This window comes from Abramis brama (genome assembly GCF_963993115.1).
Source record: "Abramis brama genome assembly, chromosome: 20".
NCBI lineage: Eukaryota > Metazoa > Chordata > Actinopteri > Cypriniformes > Leuciscidae > Abramis > Abramis brama.
Window position 1 is genome coordinate 25,715,420 of NC_139982.1, and position 13,411 is coordinate 25,728,830.

Below are 13,411 nucleotides of genomic sequence, written 5' to 3' on the forward strand. Positions count from 1 at the left end.
TAAGTAAATTTATTTTTCACTTTCACAAATTGGTGGGAAAATCAAAATGTATGAAGGTTACTTTAAAAATAATGTGAAAATATTACTGTTGCATAAATTAATAATTAGAAAAATTGTGGGAAAAGAACAAACATCTAAACATGTATTGTGTGTTTTGATGAACAAACATGTAACATATTGTACATTATAACTTTAAAATTGTATTTTACTTGCAAGGCTTAGCTTTATTTAGAAGAGCTATTTAAAAGAAAAGTAATCTGGATGAACAATCACATATTGACTGAAGTTAGCACAAAAATGAGCCACAAAATATAAAGTAATGCAAAATGAGAAAATAAAATAGACATTAACAGTTTTAAACAGGAGTATTAAACAGTAGCTAATTCTACACACTACATAATAAATGTAAGAGCATTTTAACAACATTTCAGTAATTACAAAGATACAATTTTGCATATTTTCATATTGTGTAAAATAAATTCTCACAAAAAAAAGAAAAGAAGTACACACACACACACACACACACACACAAACACACACAAGGATGTTATATCTTTCTTAAGCCAATCATGTTATTTTACCTATAAACCTTATGAATCTGCCGTTGCTGAAAAGGAAGTTCAGATAGTTAGGAAATATTCATTTCAATCAAAATGACAGTTGATGTAATGTTAATGTAAATTCAAATTAAAGTATGACCGGGGGTCATAACATGAAAAATGAACACATGACAATACTCACTAGAAGCAGAGGAGTAGTCACCTTTAGAGGAAGCAACAACAAAACTCAGGAAATTAAGAAACAGACATTAATCATTTAAAAAAATATTAACCACATTATTATTTACAAAATGATCTTTATATGTCATCTCATTTAGGATCTATCCCTTATCGTCTTTTTTACGGTTTAATTTCTTGTATTACCTGAATGCCGTTTTCTCCATAAAATGATCCATATAATTACAGCCACCATCAATAATACCAACCCCGGTATCAAAACCACAAGCACAGAAGAAGGCACTGACTCAAACGTTTCCCCTGGATACTCTGAAATATGACAAATAAGGTCACAAAGACATTAATTTATCAGATATATTATGTGCACTAGTCTCATGTGCACTTATTACCCAAATCAATGTCCAGTTTGTTGTCCAGAGTGAGGTGTGTGGCAGAGCAGCTGTATTTGTGTTTGTCTGCACTGATCTCCAGACTCTTCCTCATCTGGTACGTCCCGTCACCACTGGGCAGCAGATCTCCTCCAGTGATCTCATGATCAGATACAGGCTGTCCATCTCTGAACAGGGTCAGGTTGATGTGACGAGGGTAAAATCCTGTTGCCAAACAATTCACACGAGACCCTCCAGAATCTGAGTTTGTTTTCAGGATGAGTCTGACTCTGGGTTTCACTGTTGAAGAAAGTTGAAAAGAGGGATAAATACACCCCTGGAAACATGATGCATGTCAGGGTTTGGAATGCAATAGTAAACTACATTAAAGTAAACTTCTGTAGAGGTACATGGAAGACAAAACCAAACGTATTTCGGTTATTGACATTCACTGAGCAGTTGTTGTCTTGCCATCACTGCACCCTTCGACGACGAGACCCTCAAATCTCTGTTCTGGATTGGGGCCAACTGTCACCATCCCGTTGACCTCCCAGACACCTCTGGATTAAACTGGAGGGAGGCCATTATCAGGTGTCTGGAGAGTGTCTGTCCCCAATCCAGGACACAGCCAGACCCAGAGCCCAGCTCACCACCACCCTCGACCGCTGAGAGATCGCTTTAGCCCCCCACAGACGGAGAGCGACCGTCCACCGTGATGAATGAGCCAGAGCCCAAAGAGGAAGGGACTGGCCCGGAGCCAGAGTCCCAGAGTGAATCTGACCAGGCGTGTAAGCCAATCTGTGGCTAAGGGAGTTCTGGTGGATTTGGAAACTGAGGACTAGCTGATTGGTTGGGACACGGAGGTACTGCTTCCCATCCTGAATCATTTGCCCGTTGACCTGTCAGCTCCGCCTTGGCTCCTCCCACCTTCGACTCCACCAGATACCCTTTGTCTTGCGGCTACACCGGGTTTCCCTCGACCCACCGGCGCACCCTTGGTCAGTCGTCACTCTGCTTCCGCCACGGACTTGCAGGCCATACTCTGCGCTCCTTTCACCCACTCCTACGGCTTCAGTGGGCTCCTCCTTCACTTCAGCGTCGTCTTTGTCCTCCATCACACCGGCTCCGCCTCAGCCCTCGGTTAATCTGGCTCCACCTCCGACACTCGTCACCACGGCATCGCCTCTCCAGTGCCAGTGATGTCGCTCCTTAACATCGGCTCTTCGCCCGCGCCTGGGGGTCCCCTGACTACGGCTCCCTCTCCGTCGGTCGTCCCCCGGATGTTGCCTGCCAAGTTTCCATCCTGGCTCCTCCCTCGACTCTGCCGTGGGCTTTCATCCAGGCTGAGCTCTGGGTCAACACCACCTGGCCACTTCACCCATCATCTCAACCTTGGCTGCTTCGTCTATCTGCTCCTCCCTGGTGTCTGCCGCCTACCTTTACCAGCCCTTCACCTACCCTTCTCACCAATCCTTCGCCAACTCCTCGTCCTCCTCCAAAGCCACCACCCCCCTTTACTGTAACACAACAGGCCTAGTGTTATGAACGTAGCCTACTTTTTATTAAAATTATTTAAAAATAATTTGCAATATTTAATTATAAAAAGGGAGAAATTAAAGACGACGTAATTTCCTCATTAGCTTCACATGAAATGTTACCACGACGAAGCCAGGCAGTGACAACAGGAATATCTTATTGCTGTTAATATGATACAAAATGTACATTTATAATGAAGTTTTTAAAATATGCTTTGTGTGTGTGTGTTCCCGATATGCTCTTATCTTTATAAGTTGAACACACCTGTGAGAAACAACAACCAAAACAGTCAATGGAACTGTATTTTTCTGTATTTTGACCAGTAAATAAAGCATAATGTTCAATAAACTTTTAAAAATGCCGGTCTGGTGTCTTGTGTTTGGGTACACATACTATATCAATGTGACTTGAGATTATGTCCATATATATTCAAAATACAACATGAAAAGATTATGATTGATTATAACGTCTCATAACATCCTTATATGAGTAAGTCTGAAATAGAGTCAGTTTTTGTGGTTTGACTACTAAACAACTTTATAAAAAATATAGAAGGCAATAATACATTTTATGCTGCAGTCATCTGAGAACTTTGACTCAGCTGCTGATAGTAAAAGCACAAAAAGCAGCCGAATTTTCTCCATATTGTTGCGAATGTGGCATATAGACCGATGTGTTCAAGAAACTAACTGGAAAATCAGGTTTGTACATATCTTGTGATCTTGACATACATACTTCAGTTTTAGTTTTATACTTCCTTTCTGTGTAGCTGAAATGTTTTGTTCATTTGTATGACTAATTCATAGCATTTAGTACGTTTGCATATGTATGCAACAGGCAGTTTAAAGTAGAGCAACTTAAAGAATGTGAATAACACACAGTGGTAACAGTGGGGAAAAAAAGTGTGTAAAATCTCTGTGTTGACTTGTTTTGCTTGACAATGTCTTGTTTGTCAGTCTGTCTGACTTTCTATCTATTTGATCTGTTTATCTATATATCAACAAGCCAAGGCAAGGATTGTTTTTGACATTCAGACTAAAAGTCCCAACTGCAGGTATTATAATAGGTCATGCTGTTTCCTATAATTAATAATAATTAGTGTACCCTGTAAACGGTTATGTGTTGTACATTTTTCACCTTGCCCATCAAGGATTCCACAGTTGTAACAACTAGACACTAATAAACATTCAGTGGGTATGAATTATAAAAACATATTTTACTGCACCTGTTTATGAAATCATGCCTGTTACAACAGATGTTTGGAACTGCAAACCCATACAGAAAAACAAATAAATATTGTTCTCAGACTAGTGAAAACCCAACCATTAGAAAAATGTTGTTCACTAAAGCAACTTTGACATGAGTCGGGTAACAAAGTAATTTTTATTTCCTGGAAAATGATCAGTGAACATCTGAGTTATGTCCGATTACCAAATGAACTTTAAACACACAGGTCAAAACAAGATGTTGTCGCTTCAGTTGATCATTATGACTTCTTTGAACGTGAGAATATTTGAAGTGAGCTAAACTTTCTACCTGATGTGTCATTCAGTAGACTCCTGAAAAACATATTTACTGATATGTACATTTTAGTATTTACATAGCATGCGGTGACTTGTTACTGTGTTTCTTGAAAAAATGGCAGTGTTTCTCTGTTTAAAATGTCGATATTTTTGTTTGATGCAAACAATCATGGCAAATTGCACATCAAGACAATCCTTTCTCACTAGTAATAAAATTATACATTTCACCATGACTAAATCTGACTCATTTGAGAATAATGACAATCCATGTAATGAAAAAAAGCACAGATCAGTTTACCTTATACACAACTGTACAGAAGAGTACACAAAAAACAAACTGAAATACCGTATAATGACAATGAAATACATGTGATTCTATTATAGGATCTAAGCCATTTAATTCCATTGATAAGCTGCATTATAATCTACTTTCTATTATTGCCCATTTATGTTCATTAACCTAATTATGTTTTATCCACGCTGTCTTCAGTTGCTGAAAATGAAGTTAGAATTTCAATATTCATTAGAAAACATTCCAATTAATCAAAATTGTTGTTATTCTTCATACAAATTTATAAGTCATATTACACTGAAATGCAAAAAACAATAATGGACATGAAGACGCTAAAATGTTTACAGAATTCAAACACAAACTACACAGAAAATACTCACAAGAAGCAGAGGAGTAGTCACATGTATAGGAAGCTGCAAAGAACATAATAAATTAAGAAAATGCAATAATATAAAAACAGAACTACAGAACAGTTTTATCGATTAATTCATATTTATAGACTTTGCATTAATCTAATATGTTTTGTCTATGTCATGTATTACCTGAATGATGCCTTCTCCTCCATATAATAATGGCAACCACAGTCAATAACACAAATGCCAATGCTAAAAGCACAAGCACTGAGGAAATCACCTGCACTAATGTTCCCCCTGGAAACTCTGAAGAGTGACAAATCAAGAAGACATTCTCTTATTAGTTTGATATTGCTTTTGAACAACACTTCAGTGATAAGTTGATACTAAGTAACTTACATTTTAGACAAAATTTGGCCAATTATTTTCTCTGTTGAATGAAATGGTTCCAGACACAACCACAGAAGAATAAAGCCAATCAAGTTTGAGGACGGAAATTAATTAAAATTATCTAAAGTCCTTACCCAAATCAATGTCCAGTTTGTTGTCCAGACTGAGGTGTGTGGCAGAGCAGCTGTATTTGTGTTTGTCTGCACTGATCTCCAGACTCTTCCTCATCTGGTACGTCCCGTCACCATTGGGCAGCAGATCTCCTCCAGTGATCTCATGATCAGATACAGGCTGTCCATCTCTGAACAGGGTCAGGTTGATGTGACGAGGGTAAAATCCTGTTGCCAAACAACTCACACGCGACCCTCCAGAATCTGAGTTTGCTTTCTGAATCAGTCTGACTCGCGGTTTCACTGTTCAAGATAGGAAAAATGCAGGCCTAGTGTCTTTTTTATAAGACCATAGAATAGCTAATTAGGAATTAGCTCATTTCTATAGGCTATTGAATAAAATAAGAGAAGCATGTTGGAGACTTACCTTTCCTCTTTAATTGAGCTCCTCTTTTTTTAAGGTAAGACCTGAGAGTGTTTAGGCAGTTCGGGTAGGAAAAAACCTCATGATACCACATATGCGTCTGCAGTAAGGGGTTATTGTCATGCTCTGTAGTTTTTAAAGGACCTTTATATGTAAACTTGCCATCAAAATATCTCATTTCTTCTGAAGTAGAGCCATTAAATGCCATCTTGAAGATAAAATGTCCTGGTTTGTCTTTGTCCAACAGTTCACAAAGACCTAATACTTGGTAAACTCCAAGACCTTTTAGGCCAGAAAAAGAGAATGAAGATGTCAAAAAAGACTCAATTGTCCAATCTTTTAAAGAAAATAATTAAATTAACTTACCATCTGTATTATTTCTGTGACTTGATATATCCACAACATACTCATACAAATGTTCTCCTACAACATTATTATCACCCAGATTATACAGATCATCTTCATTTGTACTATTTCCTCTTGTAAAGTAAGTCATCGTCTTTGAATCAAAGTATCCTATAGTCATGTCATCCAACATTAGTGTGCCACTAAATTCAAGAAATGGAGTGTTTCCTTTAATGTATGTTATAAGGACCCATAAAGAGTGAGAATCTGAAATATTGAATATAATTATCATTAAAATAGGCTATAATGTAATAAAAGCAAATGGTAGTCAGTCTAATTTCCTCAAACAAAACAAAACAATGACTGCTAACAATGCTGAGATCTAAACTGACAAGGTCTATGAATATGAACTGAAATCTTTACCCTACCTGTTGAAACAGATGTTGGAATTGAAAGCCCGCACAGGAAAACAAATAACTTGATCATCTTGTTCTCTTCTCACATGTGAATCTAAATATTGCGAATCTTGTAAGAAAAACTTTGAATGCTAAATATTTCCTTGAGCAGCAGCCTATCAGTGAAAAACTGAGTTATGCTGTCAGCAGTAGTTTCAGTCTTTCACAAGCCAGTTGTTGTGTTGTTGTGTTGAGTTATATTCAGTTCCCCTGAAATACTGTTCCAGTGGGTGGAGCAATCATGAATATTCATGAAATTTCCCCTAGGTGTGTCCTTGAGACAAAGTTCAAATTAATAAAACTGAAAATATTAGTGCACACTTCTCAAATTGCAATGCATAGTAATATGATAAATCAAATGAGCTGTTTTGCCTGAGCGAGTATGAGTGAGCGAGTAACCATGCTAGTCCAGGCTAGTTTTTTTTTTTAGGTTTTTTGGGGTTTTTTTTTTTTGTGATGCTTTAAATTGTATTTGAATACTTTGATTAGCCTAGCTGTCATTCGTTGACTTGTACTGCAGTGTTTTATCAACAATGCCTGAAAAATAAACCTCTACAAATGTATCTGTGGCCTATTCAAATGTACGATAGCCTGGTGTGAGTATTCTCTCATCCTTAATTTGAATAAAATCCAATTCAGAAATCTTTGGTTTTTTGTTATGATGACATTGTTTGTTCTGATTATTCTTGAACATAAGTCAGCAGCTGCTTCAAGAATATCATTTTTTAAACTGTAATAGGAATTTATACAGGTTTCGTCATCACCAATTGCATAATATGGCTTCGTTTTGATTTTGTGATGTTTCCACATTGTATTCATCATCATGTAACGTCGCTGTCTGTTTCAGATTGGATGTGAGCTGAATCACTGGTCGCTCTGGCAGTGTGTGATCTGGACATACATTGAGGCTGTTCTCGTTGAGTGCCAAAGCCCTGTTTTAATAATTATTTCAAACACCAGACATTCACCTAATATTGCATTGCTTGTGAGTCGATGAAAAGAATAAAACTGTAAAAAAAAAAACAATCAAAATTAAACACTTACTAAAAAAGATTACATATTTTATTTGTTTACCTGCATACGTTACCACTAACCAACATCTGAGAACTGTGTACATTGTTGTTTAGGTTGTTTTGTTCAACACATGGTCAAAGAACAGACACAATGTGTAATATATATATATATATATATATATATATATATATATAGTACTGTGCAAAAGTCTTAGGCATGTTAATACCTAATAATAAAAATGGTTTTAAGTCAGTTATTTATATCTTTTGCTGTAGTGTGTCAGTAGGAAATATCAGTTTACATTTCCAAACATTCTTTTTGCCATTAACTGTAATAATCCAGTGAGATTTCTGTATGCACAAGGAGTCTGACAACAGCCAGGATGATCTGATGTGAAAAGTACTGGCACTTGTGTTAACATGCTGTAAAGTGAGAATGCTTTCAAAAATAAAATCACAAATTGAATTTATTTATGATTTAACTTCTATTAACTAATTAAATAAATTCAAATCAATATGGTGTAACGATACCCTGGTAATCCAGAGTTCTCACAAAAGCACAAGTTGAATTTGCTCAGCAAGTTACTCTGGTGTCGAGTAACAATGCTCATTAAATATGCCCCTCGATCTGAGCTGCACCAATCACATCGGGTTATCTGATATAGGCGGGCCAGAGGCGAGATGACGACAGCGCTGCGACGTCGAACGGTCGAAGTCATTAGTAAACATTGCAAGATGGCTATGGATGAACACCATTTGTTTGAAATGGCTTTGGCCGGTACAGTGAAAGATTTAGGGCCCTATTTTAACGATCTGAAACGCAAGTGTCAAAGCGCAAAGCGCAAGTAACTTTGTGGGCGGGTCTTGGCGCTGTTGCTATTTTCCCAGCGGAATAAATAACTCTTGCGCCAGGCGCAAATCTAAAATGGGTTGGTCTGAAGTAGCTTCATTATTCATAGGTGTGGTTTGGGCGTAACGTGAAATAAACCAATCAGAGCGTCATCTCACATTCCCTTTAAGAGCAGACGCGCTTTGCTCTAAAGCGGATTCCTATTATAACGGCGGATTTGCCAGACGCGCGCCAGGAGCGGTTCACAGCCAAGGAGAGCAACGCTCTCGTCAGGGACGTTGGGGATGGAGAAACCCACCTAAATTAACTTCGGTTAAAAAGGTGTATGATAATTTGGGTAAATGTGTAAGCTAGATGTATGCTTTTATAATAAATTGTCTATCTATCTATCTATCTATCTATCTATCTATCTATCTATCTATCTATCTATCATAATAATAATGTATGATTTGCAAACATGAAAACTGCTGCTTCTGTGTAGATGAGAGAATCAAAGTGTATGCGCATTGTGCACACGCTACATTGATTATGGCCAAGCATGCGCCCTTAAAATAGCATATGAATAACATGCGCAACGCGCCACTGACTTTAAACTATTTTTTCCTGGTTAGTGGCGCAATTGTTTTCTAAACCTGCAAAATAGCATGAAGGAACGTTTGCGCCGGAACACGCCTCCTTTTTTGCGCTGAACCGCCCAGGGAGCGCAAGTTCATTCCCTAGTTTAGCGACGTGCTTCTGTGGAGGGAAAAGCGCGCTTTGCGCGGGTGCAAAATAGGAATGATACATGCGTCAGTGTACAAAGTCAATTGCGCTGGGTGCAAGATAGGGCCCTTAGACTTTTTCTATAAAAGAGGAACAGAAGACGGCGCTCGAATCGTTCCTTTGCAAAAAGGGCGTTTTTGCTGTTTTGCCGACCGGATACGGCAAGAGTCTAATCTACCAGTAGCTCCACTGGTAGCTAAGCCATAACTTGTTGTGATTGGTCATAGTGTTATCCAATTGAGATTTTCTCCAGTGAGATTTTCAAATGCATGCTTGGTGCCGCCCTTCGAGCTTGCCGATTTTCATTAGTCGACGCCAGACCATTAATCTTTTAGATTTAGGTCTGGATTTCCAGGCTAGTGTAACAACCCTTTGCGTTTAAAACGGCTTTTGTACAGGTACACTTGCACATAGTTTTTCAGGTAGCTTTGCAGGCAGGTTTCTTCAAGCATCTCGGAGTATATATATCCTGCAGTTCTTCTGAATTTAGTTTGTCTCTGTTTTTTCTGTTTCTTCATGTAATCACAGACGGACTCGATGATGGTGAGATCAGATCATACCGGCTGTTGTCAGACTCCTTGTGCATACACAAATCTCACTGGATTATTATAATTAATGGCAAAAATAATGTTTGGAAATGTAAACTGATATTTCCTACTGACACACTACAGCAAGGGGGGGGGGGGGGGGGGTATTAACATGCCTAAGACTTTTGCACAGTACTGTATATTTTTTTTATATATATATGTATATGTGTGTGTATATATATATATATATATATATATATATATATGTGTGTGTGTGTGTGTGTGTGGTTATAATTAATATAGGCCTATACATTTTTTTTATAAACTTGTTAATCTATCTTGTTAATATAGCTAATCTTTTTTTTTTCAAATCACAGTGTTATGGGTGCTGAAAGAAAGAAAACATCAATATACCTATCTATCTATCTATCTATCTATCTATCTATCTATCTATCTATCTATCTATCTATCTATCTATCTATCTATCTATCTATCTATCTATCAATATTTAGGTCTATCAATCCAAGATATTGTAATGATTATCGTAAAACATTAAGTAAACATTAAACATTTGTATTGACCTATAGAAAACTTGAATTTATGTTTTTTGTGGTTTTTGAGGTCATTTTGTGTAGCTGAAACATTTCTTTCATTTGAGCTGAATAAAAATAACAAACTTCAAGATGCATGGACTGATTTTGACTTAAAATGCTGATCAATTATTTTATGATGTGAAAATAAAACATCAGATATAGAAATATTTAAAATAATTTATATGTGAAATGAGCAAACAACTGTAATGAAGATTTCATTCTTTAGTAACATGGTCAAACGTCATAAGCAAAAGTAAAACATATTATTAAAAATAAATAAAAATGTATCAAATAAAATTTATATTATTAATAAAATACTCACTAGAAGCATAAGATTAATCATGGTTTGAAGCTGTAAAATAAAAGTAAAATATGTAATATTGCATCATGAATTAAAATACCTTTTGTATTTATGTGAATCATCAGATCTATTCTATATAGACTCACTGAATGATTTAACAATCATTTCAGTTTTCGTCTCCAGTCCCATTACCCAGTGACGTCTAGTTTGTTGTCCATGATGACTGAGGTGTGTGGCCGGTCTTATAAATATGCATCGACTATTAATGGACTATTTGTAGCAATACAAAACAATTGGGCAAAGAATGTGGAATGTAAGTGAATAGCAATGAACAGATATAGTTAATATGTGTAAAACCAAGACAACAGTCAAGTTATAAACTATACCATATTACAAACATGTAACAAATGTAGTTTGAGTGACTGAGTGGAGCTCAGTCGTAGTGAATGGAGCTCATGGCGTGAACGCTAGGTATCAGCTGATAGCAAAGTGTAAAACATTGTAAATAATCTTAAGAGAAATATGTGCCATGTTTTCAGTGTGTGAATTTAAAAAATCATCTTTTCTATTACAAAGTCAGAATGTAAGGCTAACATGCGAAACAACGTGCAAACACAATATCGGACAATAACTGTCCAACATTCACAGCCTTCAGTGATTCAACACAACACATGGAAAACAACTTTCCTTCTACTTCACACTTCAGAGATGCACAATCCTATATGGTAAGGAGGCTTTCCTTTACACTGACACTGAATGTTTATTTAATAATGACTAAGAGTTTTATTTGTTTGTTGCACAGTGATTTATTTGTGTGCCGAATTCTCTTTTTCTTCTTTTAACAGTTTCCCTGCACAACAACACATGATGCTACATACAGCCATCAGTTTTATCAATGAAGAACACAGAGAGGATATGCCAAAAGCAAGACTTTGTTTGTTTGTTGCATTAATTATTTGTAATTATTTATCAGATAACATATTTTTCTACTGAATACATTTGTATATATTGCTTATTTATTGTCTTTTTCAATTAAATGCTTTAAAATAAAATAAAAATGCATTTTCTTTGTTTTTTCCTGATACATTTTTGAAAACACAATTCAAACGCTGCTATAATAAAATCATTTTAGTGAGCACAAATACAAAAAATGACTTAATTAAATAATAACCTTGGGAACAGCTGGTTAAAATTCACTGCAAAAAGAAACAATGAATTCACTGGCAACTGTCGTAGATTTTTCCCTAAAACCTAACTTTCTGGGTCTCGTCTACAAATCGACGTCTCCTAACGTCTACTGTCAACATTTAGTCTATCTGGGTCTCGTCTACAAATCGACGTCCCCTGGGTCTCGTCTACAAATCGACGTCCCAGTTCAACAATAGTCACCTAACTAACTTGTTCCTCTAAACTAGCTTACTTCCTAAACTAGCTTCCTAAACTAGCTTACTTCCTAAACTAGCTCCCTAAACTAGCTTCCTGCGCAGGAATAATCGACAAACAGACTTAAGCAAATGTCCTTTAAATGCTTTAATCACAGCCAGGAGATCTTCCCGAGCGGTTCTCAGGGAATCTCTCCCAAGAAGCAAGGCCGGAGGATCTCAGACAAATTCCATTGAGAATCCCACCAGAAAACACGGATACAACAGTTTTTATAGAATCGAGAAAATGAATAAGACTAACATGTCACCTTCAATATGATTGGTTCAATTTGTTCAAAAGCCCCAACCTTTTCCCTCTGTCACTGTCACAAGCAAAGTCTGTTTTTGTGATTACTTATCATAAGGTTTTGAGAACTAGTCATCTGTCTAGTTTCACTTCCCCTATTTGTTTTTTATATATATATATACAAACACACACACACACACACACACACAATCAAAGTCACAAGTTTTCCCCAAAGAGTTTGGAAACATTTAAAAGCATATGAATGTCGTTCCTGTAAGAAAAACGTCTCGGTTACGGATGTAACCCTCGTTCCCTGAGTAGGGAACGGAGACGTTACGTCGGAGGACGACGAATGGGGTTTCGCTTAGAAAGCCTATCATCTTCGAGTATATAAAACGAGCCAATGGCAATGAAATGCCATGGGTCTGCGGAATTTGCATAGCGTATCTCCGCCCCACGCAGGGGGTATATAAGGAAGTGCGCGAGCAACATGCAGATATGTCTTCGCTGAGGAGCCGAGACTGAACTCAGGCGTTCCAGCGGTACAGCGGAAGTGGCAGGGAGACGTAACGTCTCCGTTCCCTACTCAGGGAACGAGGGTTACATCCGTAACCGAGACGTTCCCTTTCGTTGTTACGTCGGAGGACGACGAATGGGGTTCCCAGTGTAATCACGCCACCTCTCAACTGTCTTCCAGTGCCCTGCATAAGTCTGAGCTCCCTGTCGTGAGACTGGCACGGATGAAGGACTCCTACTTAACACAGGAATACCAAGGTACACTGGGAAGCATATCTCAGTGGAAATATGCAATCATGCCCAACCCGAAGGGGGGGACTTGAAATACACATATGACCCCGAAGGGCTGCATACGGAGTAACACTGGGGTGTCCAGCCGCAGGTGGAATATTTCAACCCCAGGGGTGGCAAGGTGGCTTGCCAAGGGAAAGACACATGCTCAGAGAGGCTTACAGTGGAAATACACATGTGGGGGTCGCCCGGAGGGGGAACCATGCACATGGAGGCACCTAGCCAAGCGCGAAAGCTGCCAGTGGCATAACTCTGGCGTTGACGTCGTCAGTGCTGGAGGAGACTCAGGGCTTATTAGGCTCACCTGAGGAAATATCACACGTATCCCGTCCGTGGAGAGGAATGGCGAGCAAGCGA

At 37.8% G+C, this 13,411-nt stretch overlaps 1 protein-coding gene across 1 annotated transcript; it reads right to left on the reverse strand.

Annotated features, from left to right (window-relative positions):
- Positions 1 to 207: 207 nt before the first annotated feature.
- LOC311070904 (major histocompatibility complex class I-related gene protein-like) lies at positions 208 to 7,691 on the reverse strand. The gene is made up of 9 exons (XM_084095018.1): positions 6,507 to 7,691; positions 6,100 to 6,345; positions 5,737 to 6,015; positions 5,334 to 5,612; positions 4,999 to 5,115; positions 4,837 to 4,869; positions 924 to 4,657; positions 742 to 762; positions 208 to 607 (listed from the first exon to the last, which is right to left on the reverse strand). The coding sequence occupies exons 1-7, from the start codon at positions 6,562 to 6,564 to the stop codon at positions 4,629 to 4,631; spliced, it is 1,041 nt and encodes a 346-aa protein (XP_083951144.1). The 5' UTR covers positions 6,565 to 7,691; the 3' UTR covers positions 208 to 607; positions 742 to 762; positions 924 to 4,628.
- Between the last annotated feature and the right edge of the window lie 5,720 nt (positions 7,692 to 13,411).